The following is an 18,994-nucleotide window of genomic DNA, read 5'->3' on the forward strand; positions in this document are numbered from 1 at the left end:
CCATGACCCTTCTTTCCCTGGTCAGAAGAGGAGGCAAAGTGTAACACTGACAGGTAGTTAATGCCATTGAAACGTGACATGTCTAACTCAGTGATGAAAGCAAGTTTATAAAGTGGCTTCAAAAATAAATATCCCTACAAATGTGGCCTATATCTTTCTTGTAATTCTTCTTCTCCCTGGTGTGTCTTTTTCCATCTGCACGTAAATAGGCAGTTGGGCAGAGCAGGCGCTTCTATGAAGATGCACTGCAGCTTCTGGAATTAATAGAGCTGAGAAAGCAATATTTCACTTCATGTTTCCCTCAAACTGCATTTTTTAATCAGTCCTTTCAGAAAAATGAACACATGAACTCTGTGATACTCTTTCTTTCTTTTTCTTCTTTTTTCAGGAAAAGCAAACGCCTTATGTGTTGTGGAGCAAAATTCCCAGAAAATGACTTGAGTAACATACCTTTCAATTACTTCTTGGTTTTTAATTTCTTCCTCAGGAGTTTGCAGAAAATAACATTGTTATTCTTAGCCTAACTGGCATTTCTTTTGTCCTTTTTTTCCCCAAGCTTTGAAATGTCATTCTGTACTGTTCTGGATGGAGCTGGTTGCCATTAATGGCAAAGTATACTCAAATCTTTGTTATTTAGGAAGGTGTCATCTTTTCACTGAATAAATCCTTCTTGGCCATATACTTCTACTTCTTCTTTTTTTTTTTTTAATTTAATTTGGTAAAGTCCAAGCAGTACAAAAATACGATATTTGTATGGATTCCTTGATAACAACTCAGAATGAACTTGCGCTACCCAACCAACTTCCATTCCTCCAGTACATATTCTTCAAAAATAAATTTCATACAGTGTAGTCCACCTCACTTACTAAAAAATGCCTCCCCCCAAATTCCTTTTCTTATAATCTCAGAAGTAATATATTGCTTTTTTTTGTTAAGTGAATTGTATTAAAATATAAAAGCAATTTATCAACATCCAAATCTATTTCTGATTTCCATTGGTATGAATGAGATGAGAATAAGGGTTTTATGTGAGAACAGTGGCTTTTGGTGGTCTTGACGAATGGAACCCATACAGTCTGAAGTATGACTTTTTGAAAGACTTCCATTTTTCCCCACTGAATACAGAGAACTTTTCTCCTTTCTTCTTGAGCAGCTTAGTGCTGTTGGAAGTCCATCTGATAGCGAGGATACCCTTTAGCTCAAAGCAAGGAGCCCTTCCCCATGTCCCTGCTTCACTCCTACCTCCTTTCATGTGTATCACAGCCCAATAGCAAGGTGAATCAGATTCTAATAGGGATTTGCTACCGAGGTTCTGAGAACTTGAATTAGCAGGGGGCAAAGTATCAGGTGTGTGCATACAAATTTGGGAAGACCAAGGGGTAACTCTGGTACACAGAGCTCCCTTTGTTGCCCTGTGCCACCTCCGCTGCCTTTTCCCTCCTTTCCAACACGAGGTGCCTGGAGTTCATTCAGCACACTTCACAATTAAAGGCAAACGGTTGGAACTTGTCGGGAGGAACATGCCCAGGAAAGCAAAGTATGATTTACTGTGATTATAAAATGCATTCCATTCCACACTTGTTTTGACATTGTCCCTTGGAGAAAAATATTTTGTCTCATAAAGAAGTCTCACTGCTGGGTTCCTTGTCAGGAGGAGGATTGCTCCATAAGTGCTCAGCCCAAAGTAATCCCCATAACGTGAGCACTTCTAAATCTCCTTTTGGATCCAAATAACGTTTATGAAGTTTTATTGCTTATGCTGTTCCAAAGCTGTAGACTGTTGCTCATAAAGCTGAGAGAAATCAAAGCACTCTGAACAAGAGATGAAAGTTGTTGTAGCCATACTTCATGAGCATGAAAGAGTATTGAAATTTAGAATATAGGGTGAGGAGAGCTGTTGGATGAGGTAGTAGTGCTCTCCCAAATACAGAAATAAGGAAGAAGGGAACAGTGATGTACATGTAGAGTGTTGGGCTGTCTGGAAGTGTGTATGCCATAACTCACAACCTGATCCCAGGTGCCGTCTCCATCTGCACCACTTACACAAAGGGTGGCTGATATCGGTTCCATGTCAGTTTACACATCTCAGCGTCAACAGATGTATTCCTGTGTTAGCCCTCATTGTGCAGGAGGGAGCTAAGGCCAAAGGACTGCACCTGAGCTGCAGCGGTGGAGAATGGACAGCACTGAGCAGAGAGCACAGGAGGGCCAGGGCATGTGTGTGTCTGCATCTCATCTGTCATTGTTAGTAAGCATAACGTTTCATAAGGTAACATTCACACTTTTTCCCAAGACATGCATGGAAGGGCATACAAAAAAACCTGAATACAACCACCCACGCTGTGGTATATCATTCCACAAGTTATCACAACATGAACAACCAGCAGAGATGAACCAGGCTGCCTGGAGCTTCAACCTCAATAGGCCCTTTTGTTTAAGTTCACTGAAGTAAAAAGGCAGCATTTTCCTCTAGAGCAACACCCCTTCTGTGAATGTTGGGTGTTGTGCCATAGAGACATGCTGGAAGTTGTTAAACTTCGTTCTTTTAGAACAATTCAAGGCATTAAATAGCCACCAAATATATGCAGCCCCTCTGGGGTCAGTGTGATATTTCACATATTTAAAATTAATGATGTGCTGAGTTGTCCTAAAACTTGTTCTGAAATGAACTTCAGCTATTAACTTTTCTCAGAATTAATTTCTCAGAGCTTGGGTGACTTTGTCACATCGGCTAAAATCAGCTTTGACACGGACATGAATTCTCCCTGCAGTTGTGGAGAACAAACATCCCTCTCAGTATGGAAAACATCAAACTGGAACACATTATCTGTGATTTAATCACAGCACTGAAAAGTTGTACGTGGAGCCTGACTGGGAGAAATGCTATGCAATAGCCAGCTTATAAAGAACAGAACACATATGAGAAATGCCAGGTTGTCAGTCTTGAAAACTGGCATTTGCACTCCCTAAAGCACAGAGTGCTTGGCTCCAACTTCGTATCATTCCACCAACACGCCTAAAGCCTGAACAGAACGGACTTCCTTCTGGATGTGTAAACTTAGTTCACTTCCTTGTTGAGAAAGTTAATGGGGAGGCCAACTAATTCATTTCATTTTATGATCCAATTATCTTTCTCTAAGGAGTAACCATAACAAACGTTAATAGGGAAGTGGCATTGTCACTGTCCTTTCAGTAAGTAGCTCTGAAAGAGCCAATCATTTCAAGGAAACAAAGAACTGAATTCATCCCACTGACAATTAGTAAAATGTTCCGTAGATCTTTGCTAATCCCAGATGCAACGTGCTGCTTCTCAGACTTCTGAAACATGAGGATCAGAAAGCTGTGAGGGTTTCTTAATGTGAAAGTCTGGTTGGTCATTCATTATCTGTGTAGTTTGATAATTACCAGTTTTCCTAGGTAAATTGTTTTGGCCATTTACTTTGAGGTAGCAGATTAATGAAGTTCTTCGAAAACTTCAGGAACCTGAAAATGGACCAAGATTCCGGAACAAGCTTTTCCAGATCAGTGGTTATTGTACCTTTAGAAATCCAGAAGACAGCACATATCTGTACCACAGCTCACATTGAGTCAATCAGTGCCTGACATACAGCAATACTTATGTAAATCTCTGGGTCCACTACATTTAAAGAGTGAAATTAATAAGCAGCCAAGTAAGCATGAACCTGTGATTTACAATCCAGAAGCAATAAAGGATTTTGAAATGTCTGATTACTGGGCTGTCAAGGTAAGTTCAAGTAGATAACACCTCTTCTCTTTGGTCGTCCTTAAAAGTTAAAGCGTTGAAAAGTAAAGTGGTAAGCCTGGAACTGAACAAGAATCCTGAATTTGTTTTGAATTGAACACTGACCTTATGTTAATGTTTGCTTTATATTGGCACAACTCCATTGCCTCGGATGGAGTACCATCAGTTTCTGACACTCAAAGAACAAACGCAGTATATATTATTAACATCATAACATGGTTCCCACATGGGCTGGCACCTGGGTGGGAGCTCCAGCCCTGAGTGGTGCCAGGTGGGCAATGGAGCTCTGTCAGCCCCCGCCCAGGCTGCAGTCTCCAGAAGGGCCCCATTGCAATATGATTTTCCAAAAAGTGACAGTCTCACATAGTCATATGCAATCTTTGTTACACCATCATTCGTTCAGCCAGAGGCAACCTCATCTTGGCAAAGGCAGCATGGTTTTGATAGCTGTCAGATCTGCTCTGTGTGTAACCACTGGGCTGTCTGTCAGTGCTGGCTGGGTGGCTCTTTTTCTCGTTCATCATTTCTTTCCATCCTGCAAAGGTTCAAGCTGTTTTCATCCTTTCTGAAAACTTTAGATTGATTTTCTCTTGTCACAGTAGAAGGGAAATGTAACAGCCCCATTGCTGGAGACCTCAGTGCTCTGTATGCTGCAGAGAAACGTGTTCAGACTGCGCTATGGATGCAAAAGCCCCAAACGCTGTCCTTCATAGAATCAGAGGATCATTACGGCTGGAAAAGAACACTAAGATCCCCAAGCCCAACCCCACCCCACAACGCTATGACTGCCCACTGGCCACATCCCTCAATACCACATCTCCATGGTTCTGGAGCATCCCCAGGGACAGTGACCCCACCACCTCCCTGGGCAGCCTATGCTACTGCTTAACAACTCCCTCCAAGGAGAAATTTCTCCTAGTATCCAACCCGATCCCCCCCTCTCTCCCCCCCCCCCCCCCCCCCCCCCCCGATGCAACTTGAGACCAACACCTCTCATCCCATCGCTGTTACCTAGGAGCAGAGGCTGACCCTCACCTCACCACCACCTCCTTTCAGGCAGCTGTAGAGGGCAATAAGGTCTCCCCCTGAGCCTCCTCCAGACTGAGCCATCCTGGTTCCCTCAGGCAAAAATCTCTGAGTCTTGGGAGGCTGTGGGCTATCACTATTAATACCCTCTTAATCACTGACCGTTAGCTTTCATATACTGCTAACAGACAGAGCTGAGTCCGTGCTGGAGCCATCGGCAGCAACTGTTGGTATAGGACAGTGTACTGAACCAGCAGTAGCAAATTGTAAAACTGGTGATCGGGATTGAGGTTTTCTATCAGCTTCTCCCCAAGTTGTTTCTTGTGTTGTGATTACAGAACACAAATCAAGCACTAGGAGGTATCATAAAGCAGAAATCTGGGGGGGGGGGGGGGGTGTTGAATTAAATTAACTTGATTTTGTAAGTTCAATCCCAATGAGAGGTGAGAGATGCAAGTATGGGAGGATCACAGGGATATTTTCCCCACACAAAATTACCATGACAGGTAAGAAAGATTTCTGTAACAGCACGAAGACTGTAGCATAATACTGCAGATGACAATTTGTAGAAAACAAAAATCTTTATTACAAAACTGAGTATTACAAAACTGGCTGTAAAGATTCAAACAATGCACAGGTTGCTGAATAAATTGGCATATAGACACATTCAAATGTTTGAACTAACACCAGAGGAAAACAAACAAAATGCCATAGGAGACAACAAACGCTAAGAACTGCATTATGTCAGAATATAACAAAATCAAAATGATCACTCATGGGTGTAGGCATTAAAACCTTCACTTGAAACTGTATCTTGGGAAAAGCACACTTGTGACCACAATAGCTGATATACGGCATCACATGCAGGGCAGTGATGCCTTTAACCCATAGATACAGGTATTGTAATCTCCACAAAAATAGAGCCCTTGGAAATGGTTAGGTTCCTCATTTCTTGTGATGCTTTAGACATGCATTTTGTATCACTAATCTGCGGAAGGAACTATCCTGTTAGGATAATCATCATCTAATAATGGCAGAACCCATAGGATTCCAGCAATTCCATTACTGAATAAGGCCTCTCATATAAAAAAGGCAGCTAATATTTTGCTGTGAGGGAGTGACGGGAGTTGAACGCATGAAACCCTGTGGTGTAAGCAGATTGCGTTGCAGGCACAGTACTGCAAATGTTCAAACTGAAGCACTGTGCAGGCACAAGGAATAAACCCACTATATAGCTTCATCCTTATTCCCCTTCTATTACGGGCATGAATAACTTTAAGTACTTATTTCAGTAATCCAATTTTTAAGCCCTGGTGTTAAGTTTGCTAAGCAGAGCAAATTCCTGAGCTAACAGGACCGGTGTAGCAGTGACTGCTGCTCCCCTGGCAGGGCTTGCATCCATCATAGTTTCCCTATGCTCAAACAACAGCTATATGACACTCCACAGCTTATGATGAAGCTCTGTCATGCACGGCCCTTCTGTTACACTAAACCAGTGCATTCCCATAGCTATGTGAATGTGCATAGCATTTTTCTTTCCTTTTAACGTTGCTGAGTACAGCTGAACTAACTATCCACATTTTCCAATAAGAGAATTCCAATCAGGGGAGCTTTTGTTGGTGCTGTTTCTGTCTTAGCAATTGTTTGAGTGACGTGTGTTGCAGTTTCTCCACAGGTTGCCACAGGTTTTGGCTTTCCTGGGCTGTGAATTTCTTCGGGAAGGGCAGCAGTAGGACTGTCACTTGTCAGGTTGCAGGCTGTATTAAGAAGAAAAAAAATCTCCGTTGTGATCTCCTTTTGCGGCACACAGAATGGTTTGTGCTTTAAGGAACGTAAGGTTACAGCGTTTAATAAATCTCACGCTGTGGGAGCACAGATGATCATCTGTTCTCTTACGTTCGGATCTAGGTGAATTTTAAAGGGGCTGTGGAAGGCAGTCAGGCACCCAGGAGACACTCGTGCTCATACCTTAGCGCCTGTGGAACGCGATGGGCAGCTCCCGGCTGGGGATCAGGATTCCTGAATGCAGAGTTTCTACCGGATTGTCGTCAGTTGCTGTAATTTGGTACTTGCGAATGATCTGAAGCACAAATATCTCAGTTAGAAGGCTTTAGTTCGTTGGGCTGACGAGGTGGAGTGTGTAAAGGAGCAGTGAGGGAGCGCTTACCCAGCACAGGGCCAAGTGGAGCTGCAGCTCTGCTAAGCGACGGCCGACGCACATCCGCTTCCCGATGCCAAATGGGACATGGGAAAAGGGATTTATTGAGTGCTTCTGCAGCCAGCGCTCTGGCTTAAACTGAGCCCAGCCATTGAAGTATTCTTCATTGCAGCCCAAGGCATGGCTATTTATCATTAGCACTGTCTGTAAACAAAGCAACAGAGACAATCTGCGTTAGGAATCGCCTCAGAGCTAGCAAGTGAATCAGTTTGTTTATGGAAAAAACATATAGCAAAAGTGAAGGTGTGGCAGTTTCCTCTGAAGCCATGCAGTTCTCTGAGGATAAATTCAAAGAAAAAGGTCACAGTTTCTTCAGAAAACAGTTGAAAAGTCTGAAGGAAATTCTTGAAATAGAACACTGAAATATTGTTGTCTAAATCCAATGCTATGCAGGGAGGAATGGTTTTCAGTTTGTGGAAGTTCTTCTCCTGGTGCTGGGACCCATCTTTTGGCAGAGTTGTTTTCAAACTGAAATGTCAGTGGTTACAGGACAAGTCATCAAACGTTGTAATAAAGTAAATTAATTGGCTTACCCCTTCAGGTAGTACATAGTCTCCTAGAACCATCTCTGTGTCGATAGTGCGAGTGGTAAATGGCACAGATGGTGTTAATCTGCAGTAAAAGAAAAACATGTGTCAGATTTCCAGCCTTTTTTCTTCCTGTAATGTGTAATAGTTTACCCTAAACAATAAAGGGCACAAAATCAGTACACATCAGCTGATAGAACTTTGTGGTCATCGTGCTTTGCAGGAATTACTGGAGAATTTTACCTCATGGATTCCTTCAGACATGCTTTTAGGTAGGGCATTTTCTTAATGCTCTCAGCAGTTGGGCTCTCATTGGCAGCCAAAACACTTTGTATTTCCTGAAGAAGTTTCTGCTGAACGCGTGGATTGCGTGAAAGGTTGTACAAAGCCCACAGCAAACTATTGGCTGTCTGAAATAAAACAGGCAGAAATGTAAGGCTTCCACTTACAGGGACAGAAACGAGAAGACACCAAAAGTTCAAAGCCACATTTATTGCTGGCCACTGCCTTACGGCAGCTTGTAAGGGAAGGGATTAGGAGCCATCCCAGTTGCCCTCCAGGAGTTCAGGCCATGGAAGCAACCACAGGTTTAGCTCACATTCAGTTTTTGTGATGGTTAGATTGTGGAAGAAAGCAGGGAGTTGGAAGGATGCTGATTTTAAGATCTTGGAACCAGGTTTACCGTTTCAACTCCGGCAATCTGGAGCTCTGCAATGGTGGCATACAGCTCCTTCTTGGAAAGCTGCCCTCCAGAGTAGATATCACACAGGAAATCCTCCTGAGGGTTTGCAGAGTGCTTTTCCAGCCGAGTGTCAATGGAGTGCTTGGCTGAAGAGGGAGTAGCAGGAGGTAATTAACAAAAAAAGCACCACTGCTATAAATATAAAATCAAAAACAGGGCTCACATGCATGATTTTGATAGAGGACACCGATCTGTGCTCCTTTATCAGGAGTGGAACACTATGCTGAGTAAATATTGTTGTTCTCACTTTTTAGACAAAAGTCACTTTTGTACAGAAAAACCTCCTGTAAGCTATTAGGAATTCCCCATTCTAAAGTCAGGAGAGGAAATCACTGATGTGTGCAGTGACATACTTAGCAAAAGAAATACAAGCACGTAAAATTTATCGTCTTGGATTTTCAAAGCAGATCAAGGTGTTAATGAATCAAAGAACTCCTAGCACTCAGACTTCCCAAGGGGAAATATAAGCTTTTGATTTACCATGGGAAGGAAACGATAAATGCCAAATTTCTGTGTACATTTCCTTTTAAGCAAACAGATTTTTGTTGCATGTAAAACTTTGTGTTTCTCAAGGGCACCCTACGAGGGAAGTTCCCTCACAGGCTTTGTATATCTTGCCCCTAAATACATCACTCACTCTGTGGCTATTTACTTTACAACAGATTAAACTGGACTTAAAATTTTACTGGCTTCCAAGTTTCTGGGGGTTCCCTGGGGACTGGATATTGCCACACAACTAAGTGTCAGTCATGAGAAAACTGTGCTCTTCGCTTAGAATAGGTTCGTGGTTAGCTGCAGTAAAAGTGTCTTAATCTGAGCAATTAACAGCAGCGTAGGGCAGTAACAGGTATGAAGGAAAAGCATTTCAACAAGAGGGAAACAGAACAGAAAGGAAAGAAGTTGTGTTTCAAAAACAAACCTGTTTTAAATATATCATCCCATGCTTTAGTGTGAGCTTGCCAGACTTTTGTGTTCAGACCCTTGTGAAGTTCCACGGGTGTCACCATCATCATTCCGAAAGTAGCCATCATCTGCGGTGGAGTAAGGTTTTGAAATCTTTTAAAAATCTATTTGTAGTCTGTGAGCAAAAATAGACAGTAAAGTAACAGGACTGCAAGGGTAATTTTCACAAGGAAGTTGGGATTCTGGCAGATTTTCCATCCTGGACAGAAAGGATAGGATTCATCCTGCTTAGAGCATATCCAGCTAAAATTTAAGCACAGCTAGAGGACAGTAAGAGATTTCTGCTGAGGGTGGTTCATCCTATCTGTTCTAGGCACCTCTTTCAGAAAGGGGAAAGTCACCCTTTGGTAGTGCCTCTGTCCCTTGAGAAAAGAGGGAACCAAGAGCTGTGCTAGACCAGGTTTTTTTGGATGGCTAAAATGAGGGAGATAAATATCACCAGAGTCCAAGTTGCAGCAAGATGCACAGCAGGTGTGCTTGCAAGAATGACTAACCTCCAAACCCAGCCAGTTTGCATAATCCCACACAGCTCCACTCTACAAACGGCAGCATTGCACAACAAGCATCTCTGAGGGAGAGGAAAGTTAACTGGCCAACCTGACAACTGTATTTTGGGGATTACACAGAAATTTCTGGGATTTTTTTTTTTCCCAGAAGAAAATGGTTGACCCATTTAAATCAGTATCCTCACACCAGTAGCAGGGGCAGAAAATCAGTACAGTCCCAGGTAAAGACTCTTCCATACCGTTTTAACAGCCTTGATGAAATTCAAGCTTTCTTCTTCTACATCCTGCTGTAAGAGACCAAACCTCTTTCCATACAGCACCAGGCAGATACCTGTTGTTGAGCAACATTAACATGAGCTGGTATAAATGAAACGGGGCACAGTGTCCCCCACTTGCTGTCAGGCAGTGGCTCTTGTTATCCTTCTGCAAAATGCTCTCTGCTCTGTGATACACACCTGTGAGATCAGCACTTCAAAACACCTTCTGTGCATTTGCCCCAGCCCTTGTAGGAGCACTTTCATTGCAAGAAGACAGGGTTGGCATATTCAGCCAAATAGTAGGCAGCCCTACTGAAGAGGATTGAGTTGCAGGAAAAGAGGGCCTGAAGAGGCCATCTAGTCCAGCATGTTCTAGCTTCTTCTACTGCCAGAAACCACTTGCTAATGCTGGCAGCATCCCACAGCCCACTGCTTTCCACCTCTTTCCACTAGATTTTTATATATAACTTCTTTTCAGAGCTGTCACTTCCTATTCCTCCCTTTCCAAAAGCAGCCATCACCACTGAGAGTGGAAAAGCAAAACCAAGCCCCACATTTTCAGGAGCTCAGCACACAGGTTGCTGAGATGAGCCAGCTGTGAACCGAGAGGTCTGCAGAGCTCACTCAGCCACACAGCTAACTGTCCAGAACTGAAGAGTTTGTGTAACAGCTGATGGATCTGGCACATAATGATGGTCCCCTGGCTTTTCTGCAGCGTATTTTTCATGATATTACAGTTGATAGTTTGGAAATTACCATCCAGTCATCACAGATCACACTTCAATTGAAATGTCTCAGCAGGTACAAAATGCACATTGTTTTCAGGCAAAAATAAACCACCCAACCACTTACTTTCAAATGACCATTTGTTGAATTCTGAATATACATCTTCCATTTGTCCTCTGGGGTTACAAATATCATCTATTCTATACATGAAGTCATCCAGCACCTACATGATGAAGAGAAGAAAGAAGAAAAGGGAATAAAGACAATATCAACTGATAAAAATCCTTTGTGATTTAACATTGCATCCGTCTTTCAAATAGCAATCTTGCATAAGACAGAATTTCTTGTGTTTCCTGTTCCTTTAACAGTATTATTTCCCATGTTAACATATTTGGATTTACAGGACTCTGAAGCTATTACTGTTTGTAATTCTGTGAACTGATCTTTCCTTCACAGGGATGAAATGCTTCAGACTGACCCTGGGACAACAGTTTCATGACAAAAAGGCTTAAGCTGTTTATCACAGATGCTCCTCAAACTCAGTGAGAAGCATGGAGGTTGGAGAGGTGTTCCCTGGCAGAAGGAAACTAAGAATGAAGAGGGAAAAGCAGAAAAGAAAAAAAAAGAAGAGAAAAAGAAAGAGAAAAGTAAGCAAAAACTCTCTGCAGGAGCCCGTGTCATTGTGGAATTTTGGTGTTGTTCTGTGCAGTTGAGGATATTAACAGCTATAGCCTCCAGAGACACAAAGAGATTTGGATTCTTAATGTGGTAGACTGAAATCTTAAATGAAGGTTTCTGAAATGCCACTCAGCTGCTTCACAACGTCCCAGTCTTCTATCAGTAAAGCTTTCCAATGCTGACTCCCAGCACCACTCCTAACCCCTGAGAGCTGTGTGGACTCACATTTGATCTGACCCTGATAATTTGTTTGCAACTCATTATTCCCAGAGCGATTTCTGAATATGAACTCACAGCATTACCACCACAGAGCAAACCAGCAGCTACCCAGCAAACCGAACCTCTCGATCTGCTTTTTTTCCCCCCCCAGGTTTCCAGGGGCGCGGGGGGACAGAAGGAACAGTACCTCATTGATCGTGTTATCCAGTTTCACCACCTCCTTGGGTTTCATCAGTTTCTTCTGAAAGGCGCTCCTCACCCTCTGCCAGTCCTTTCCTTCCCTAGATGTAAGTAAAAGCAGCGAGAATAAAGGATTAAGACACACACACACGACACGTGCAAGGACGCAGCTCCGTGCGGCGGCTCCGGGCAGCGAATCCCGGTCCTCCGGCTGTTACAGAGCGCAGCTGCCCGCAGCATCACCGCGGAGAGCCCCGCTTAGCGTTGAGCCCCGCTTAGCGGTGAGCGCGCCCGCACCTCCCCTGTCACTCACAGGATCAGCAGCCCGTAGCCCTCGTCGCGATAGTCCCGATAGGCTTTCCAGGGTTTGATCTCCAGGCGCTGCGGGCAGGCGCTCTCCCGGCGGTACAGAGATTCCAGCAGGCAGGGGGCTCCGATGTGAACCGAGTCGAAAGCCCCCAGCTTCATGCGGAAGATCTTCCCAAACCTCCTGTGATACTCAGCCTGAGGGGCGCAGAAAAGAATCCCCCACGATGAGTGCGGGGCGCACCCGCCTCGACCCTCATCCCCACCCCGCAGCATCCCCATCCCTCCGCGCTCACCAGCGTCTCGTGCTGCCTCTTGAGCCCCCCCTTCCACAGCACGTCGGGCAGGCTGCCCATCAGCGGCCAGCTAGGGGGCCCGGGCAGCGCGGCCAGGGGATGCCCACGGCCCCGCAGTGCGCACAGCGCGGACGCCGCCCGCGGCACCGAGCATCCGCGCCCGGCGGGGCTGAGAGCGGCGCGGCCGCAGGTGAGGGCTGAGGAGCGGAGGAGGATGCTGAAGCCTCCCATAGCGGCACCGACGGCCGCCTATTCGCCTATATGTATATATATAGCAGCAGGGAGGCTCGCTGGACTTTCATCGGGGCCAATGGGAGCCCTGGGTGGGGTGAGGTGGGGCCGGCTGGCGTGGCCCGGCCCGGGGAGTTTGCGGGGCAAGCGGTTCACAAAGGGTTCAAGCGAGGCAGGAGGGCACAGGGCCAGCGCCGGGCAAGTACCGGCCGCGGGGCTGCCGGGGGCGGCCGTGGCCGCTGTCCTGGCACGGCTGTAGGCAGGAGGCTGCCAGCGCTCCAGGTACGGACCCCGTGCAGCTTGCAAAGCTGCCTCCTGCTCGTACGCACGGGCTCATAAACTCTTCTTTCCCCTTTCTCCCTTTCTTTTTCTCTCTTTTTTCTTTTCTTTCTTTTTTTTTTTTTTTTTTTTTTTTTGGCTGTGCAAAGTGTCTGGGGTGCACCTGTACGAAGTGGGGAGGGCTGTGGAGTTTGTACTGCAGTGCCAAGTGACTGACTGTGTGTCTTCCTTCAGAATTTCCCCTTAGAAATGATGGAATAAAAAATGAAGGGACAGAGGAAGAGCAAGTTTTGGTGGTTGGACTGCTTTTTTTCTTATCTGGCTGACTAACCACTTATTTATGGAAAGGGCATAAGAGTGAATCACCTGGGAAGGCAAAATTCCCTTCACTATTAGTGTTGGCAGCCATTAAATTCTGACACAAAAAATCATTTGCTGCCATGAGTCTCCTACACGGAATCTACAGAATAACACTCAGGGAGAGCTAAAGGTTTCCATGTGGAGGCAGATGGAGCAGAAGCACAAGTACAGCAGCTCAGGACACCTGCACACTCAGCTCTGCCCTCTCTTTGCAAGAGGAGTCAGGCAGGCTGAGCATCTTGCTGCAAGGCAGAAAGCTGCCTGTAAACCAGAGAATTTCCAGGATATGCTCCTTCGAGAAGTTGATTTTCCCCTGCCCCACACCATCTTTTTCATCATTCTCCCGTTGCATTTTGTGACTCAGCTCTTAATCCCCTCTGCTTAAGTGTCTGACGGTGAGACGCTGTGGTGCACATGGCTGTTTTGGACATAAGGCAGAGAAGGAGACAGAAGACAGAACTGACACTGAATCTGACACACGTAAAGGCACGTCTCACAGTCAAATTAATAGATAGACCAAGGTGGCAGTGATTAACACATAGAAAAATGTGCAAAAGCATGACAACTCACTGCAGAGCTTTTCTATCACTTTCATACGTCCTTTCCCCTCCACGTGATTCTCTTGCCTGGGATCACACCATGTATCCCACAAGATCAGAGCCTATTCTAGAGCGGGCTTTAAGATTAAAGCTGGTTCAAAGGTTTGTGCATTTTTTAAGGAAATGCCCCAACAAGAAGTTGGTATTTTGTGATTTGTTTTCTTTAAACCAGTTCTACTGAAAGCACATCTTATGCCCTTGTCAACTGAGTGCAGTTGTTCAATAAGTTCTTCTGAGAAACCAGGAGAGAAGAGACAGTTTGTGTGCTCCGTGGACACCTGTCTATTTAAGGAACCAGAATGAACTCGAGTGAAGGGTCGCAGCTTAGTGACTGTGAAATGAGCTCTTTAGAAGACTTTGGAACAGACAAGTCAAGACTAAAGTGGACACAGGTCAATTTTTCCATGTTCCTTTCGGCGATGGGGAAGAAAACACCCTGTTAATACGAAATCTTCTCTATTAAGCTGTTCTTAAGTTACAGAATGGAAAAGGTTTTATTTAACTTCTGTGGTCGTGATGTAACTCTCTGGCGGGGAAGCCGGTGTATTTGTAGCTCCACTAAGCCTGGAGCTGAGAGCTAATGATTGCCTCAACTTCTGGTAAAGTGCAGTTCTAAGGGCATTTTCAGCCTTCACTTCTTCCTACCCTCCCTTTTAACAGATTTCAAAACCAGGCCTTTAATTTCCAGCAGGACCTTTTCATGCGACCTTTAGAACATAGCGAGGGCTATTTTAACAGTAAACCAACACAAGGTAGCAGGGTCCTTGGGCTGAAATCTGGGGATGTGTTCTCACAGTGTGAGCTGAGGTATCCATAGCGGTGAGGGTGTCACCAGTGTCCCACAGATACCTGTAAGACTTCCCAGTATTGTCTGAAAGTTGTAGCAGCTCGTGACAACTGGGAATGGAAGCCCTCTTCACTTGTACAGTTGTGGCATGGAGTATTTTTGTGACAAACATCAGTAAATACCTGAAGATCAAAATCAATAGCTTGCGACATGTATTATTCCATGCTTCTCGTTTGGCATGGAAAAAGAAAAGGTTTGATTTCTAAAGGCTCGGATGCCAGCAGAGGATGCTGCTTGAGAAATGATCTGCCAGCATGGTGCTTCTGCAGGAGATCTGAAATGGACTCTTGTGGAGGTACAGAAAGGCTGTACTGCAGCGTATCTCCTTCTTCTCAAGAAAGATTCAACCAGAACCTGAAGTCCAAATTTTAGAGCTGCTTTCAAAGCGGAAATAATTGCATGCCCTACCTCTTGGGAAACAGCAGTAAAATATTCTTCAACTATAGCTTGGGATTCCCACCAAGCCAATAAACCTCCACCAGGATTTAGAGACTGAGGTGTGACTGGAAATCTTGAAACAAAACAGCTCAACTTCCAATATATTGCAAACCATACCAAAAGCACTGAGCTAATGCAAAGTGCACCGACTGCTCTTCATTTAGTGCATTTCAATTGTAATCAGTAATTCTAAAACAATTTGTGAGTGTAAAAGAGCTGCAGATTGGTAGTGGATTTTTTTCCTTAATACCTGTAATTCCTGGAGGTTTGTTTTGTGATATATTACACAACTCCTGCCTCCTGACCTCTACTCCTTTTCATGAGTGGAATAAGTTTTTTGCTGTTTTGACCCTAAAAATGCTTTCAAAGTTCCCCATGCTTTTTAAAATGCTACAATTTAAAAGTTTCACAGCAGAATGGGCAGACTCTGCAAGGAGTATCTCTGTCACTGGGAAGGTATTTCACAATGCTGGGGAAGAAAAGCTAAATGCAACTTGTAAACTCCAGTCAAAACAGTGTTGTTATTCCAGGTTTTTGCTCATGTTTGTTTATACACTTCTAATTCTATGACTCCCTCCAGTTGAGAATCTTAAAAAGTTCTGTAAATATTGATGAATTCAGCCTCAGCTTAGGAAATGGGAAAGTACAGTAATTCCCATTTTACAGAAGAGAAACTGAAGTGTATTTGAAAATCAAGACCTTGAAGTTATTATATGGATTCTCAGTATGAGAGCAAAAGAAACTTGTTGTGTTTTTACTCAAATACTAGTTTTATCACACCAAATTCCACTGCATTACAGATGATAGCCCACCCACAAGATGACAGTAACAGAGTGGAAAAATAGGTCTGTTGAGCAAACAGAGAACAAGGTAATCCTCAGAGGAGGATCCAGAAAAACAGAACGGTAGGTGAATAGCTCAAACTCCACATGGCAAGGAATCTTCCAACTGGCCATGACCTGCTGGAGATATCGACCTCTGCAATAAACATTGCGACACTCAACCATGGAAGGATTCTCTAATTAGTAAGTTAGCACATGGTTCAAGAAAATTAAGACATCTCTTGACTTCACAGTTAATGCTTACTCTGCCAAAAAGTAAAGTTATTGAAACTCAAGAAATTGAGGTATGGCAAGATGTTCTGATAGCCAGCTTGGAAATACTCAGCACACAACTGGCTCTTCCCTTTCCTTTTGATAACTAGAACCACTCTCTGGTTTGCATTTTCTTGTCTCTCTTAGCAATCTCGTCCTCCCTGAGCAAGGAAGGGAGCTGTTTAGCAGTGTATTTATGCATCAGAGGATGCTGTGAGGATGAGCTGCTGACACAGACTGATGTTTCCTCTTTGGACAGAGCTGGCAGCAATTTAGAAGCTTCCTTCACCTTCTATGCAGCACCACAGAGAGTCACATCCAGTTTAAAAGGAAGCATTGGGGAATCTATAGGAACATTTCATTTTCTCAAAGAACATGGTTCATGTTCAGGAGGCAGGAATTTCACTAGTGCTTAGTGTGCCATGGGAGATGATACTCAAAATGCTCATTTCTCTATATTCTTCTGCTGAGATACGCAACCTGTGTGTGCAGTTGCCTTGTTTCACATGCAGGTACCATAGGCCAAGTCGTGTCATGACACTGAAAAGCTCTGACAATATTTACAACTCCAGTGGTATTAATTCTATAATGTGAATAAGTGATCCAAAACTGTTTGCCAAAAACAATGGAAGTTTTCAAAGGTAGGAAATGTTGAGCATGCCTTTAATTCAAACAACACTGAAATCTAAAATAAAGGCCTGTATCTGTAAACTGAAGCTTTCAGTTGCTGTGTGACAGTCCTAAGCCTGGAATAAAGCTGTTACATGACTTTTGGGAGAGCTTGCAGGAGATGACTATAACAACACTTGAATCAGACACAACTTCATGCAATTTACTGGATTTATAAATTAAGCCTGTAACATCTGCACAGATTAATTTGTTTCACTTTTGATCTGATGCATGTTCTTCTGTTGAAATAAAACTGCTATCACAACAAGCCTTTGGAGAGCCAACAGATTCTTGCTGTTTAAAGCTTCTATTTCTCTGAGATGCTATGAGATACCAAAGAGAGATTTGGCAAATATAAGACTTATTTACTTAAATATTTGCCCTAAAACTTCTGTGTTTCATGGATACCAATAGCTGGTCTCTAAATTTTCAAGAAATGGCAATTAATTTTTTTTTAACTGTTAATTATGGAACACTGCTTTGTTTCATCCAGGGGAACAATCTTTGTCTGTGTCCTTTAGAGTATTTTCTGATGAAGGACCTAACAGATATGTAAGAGATATTACTCATCCAAGATCACAAAGAAAAGGGTTTGAACTTTAACAAGTAGATTGCTGTGAGCTAAGTGCATTTTGCTTCCATTAAAGCCATAAGAAAATAGGAAAACTTTATCTCCCTTTATCATTAGTCAACCAAAAGGCACTTGGGCTATGTTTAGTTGAACTCAGTACCCTCTGGGCCACATCCCGATTACTCCTATTCATTGCTTTTGGAGGGATTAGAGCAGACTACAGCAGTAGCTCATCAGATAAAACCCTTGCCTAAAATCCTGCTGTTAATTGCAGTTCAAATGCCTGGCCACAGTCTTCTCAAGGGAAGAGCCAAGTTTCCTCATATGTATGACTACCAAATGCAAACATTGCCTTTGGGAAAACACTCAATCTATTTGTTGCTCTGTTCATTAAAGTGTCAAAAGAACTCATATGATAGAAGGAAAATTCTTCTCCAAAACACTGTAATTTTGCCAAAAGAGAAAAAAAAAAAGAAAAAAAAAAAAGAAAAAAAAAAAGAGACAAACTTATGCAGATTAAAAGATGCTGAGTAACAATACAGCAATACAGCCAGGACACATTACTGATAGGTAGCTGTGAGTTCAGAGCCAGTCTCCAAATTCAGTGACACCATCCAGGAGGACCTGGACAAGCTTGAAAAGTGGATCCATGAGAACCTAATGAGGTTCAACAAGGCCAAGTGCAAGGTACTGTGTTGGGGCAATCTCAGATGGGTGGACAGACTGGGAGAAGAACTCTCATTGAGAGCAGCCTTGTAGATAAATTGTCAAGGCCTGGGATCTCACAGCAAGAAGGATGGAGGATTGTTGGAATGGGTCCAGAGGAGGCCACAAAGATGATCAGAGGGCTGGAGCACCTTTCTTAGGAAGAAATGTTGAGGGAGATGGGCTTGTTCAACTTGGAGAAGCTCTGGGGAGACCTCACTGCTGCTTTCTAATACTTGGAGGGAGCATATAAGCAGGAGTGGGACCAACTTTTTACACGGGCAGATAGTAAAAGAAAAAGAGCAAAAAGCTTTAAATAAAAAAGGGGGCATTTAGCTTAAATGATAGGAAGAAATTCTTTACACAGAGAATGGTGAGGAGCTGGCATTGCTGCCCAGAGCTGTAGGTGCCCCATCCCTGGAGGTGCCCAAGGCCATGGATGGGCCCTGGGCAGCCTGGGCTGGTGGGGGGCAGCCAGTCCATGGCAGAGGATGGGACTGGGTGGGCTTTAAGGTCCCTTCCACTATAAGGCATTCTGTGATTCTGTGATAACGTGGTAAAAGAAAAGAATCCTGCAGAGTTGTGGTTAGGAAGGGAACTGGACTCTATTCCTCCTCATGTGCATTTTTCCAAGAAACAGTGACTTTTGAAACAGGCACTGATTGTTTCTACCTGTACAGGTGTAACAGAAGACCTGATTTCAGGTACTATGTGAGCAGTCCTCATGGAAGATGAGGATGAAACAAGAGAATTTAAACAAACAAATGAATAAGACAGATGCCTCAGCTGTAGGA

General features: G+C 43.8%; 2 protein-coding genes across 3 annotated transcripts in view; one reads left to right on the plus strand and one right to left on the minus strand.

Moving 5' to 3' along the window:
• Window positions 1–18,994, plus strand: part of DOK5 (docking protein 5) — a 514,932-nt gene that overhangs the window by 408,918 nt on the left and 87,020 nt on the right. The gene's annotated exons all lie outside the window — the stretch shown is intronic.
• On the minus strand, window positions 5,443–12,638 carry LOC125701250 (1,25-dihydroxyvitamin D(3) 24-hydroxylase, mitochondrial). Its single transcript, XM_048963022.1, is given in 14 exon segments — window positions 5,443–6,546; window positions 6,758–6,869; window positions 6,957–7,151; window positions 7,541–7,619; window positions 7,778–7,944; window positions 8,217–8,362; window positions 9,196–9,307; window positions 9,985–10,076; window positions 10,855–10,951; window positions 11,813–11,906; window positions 12,119–12,309; window positions 12,408–12,533; window positions 12,536–12,586; window positions 12,588–12,638. Coding segments are annotated over 13 exon segments (1,512 nt in total). The 3' UTR covers window positions 5,443–6,546; window position 6,758.

Source organism: Lagopus muta, chromosome 16, assembly GCF_023343835.1.
Source record: "Lagopus muta isolate bLagMut1 chromosome 16, bLagMut1 primary, whole genome shotgun sequence".
NCBI classification, from domain to species: Eukaryota; Metazoa; Chordata; class Aves; order Galliformes; family Phasianidae; genus Lagopus; species Lagopus muta.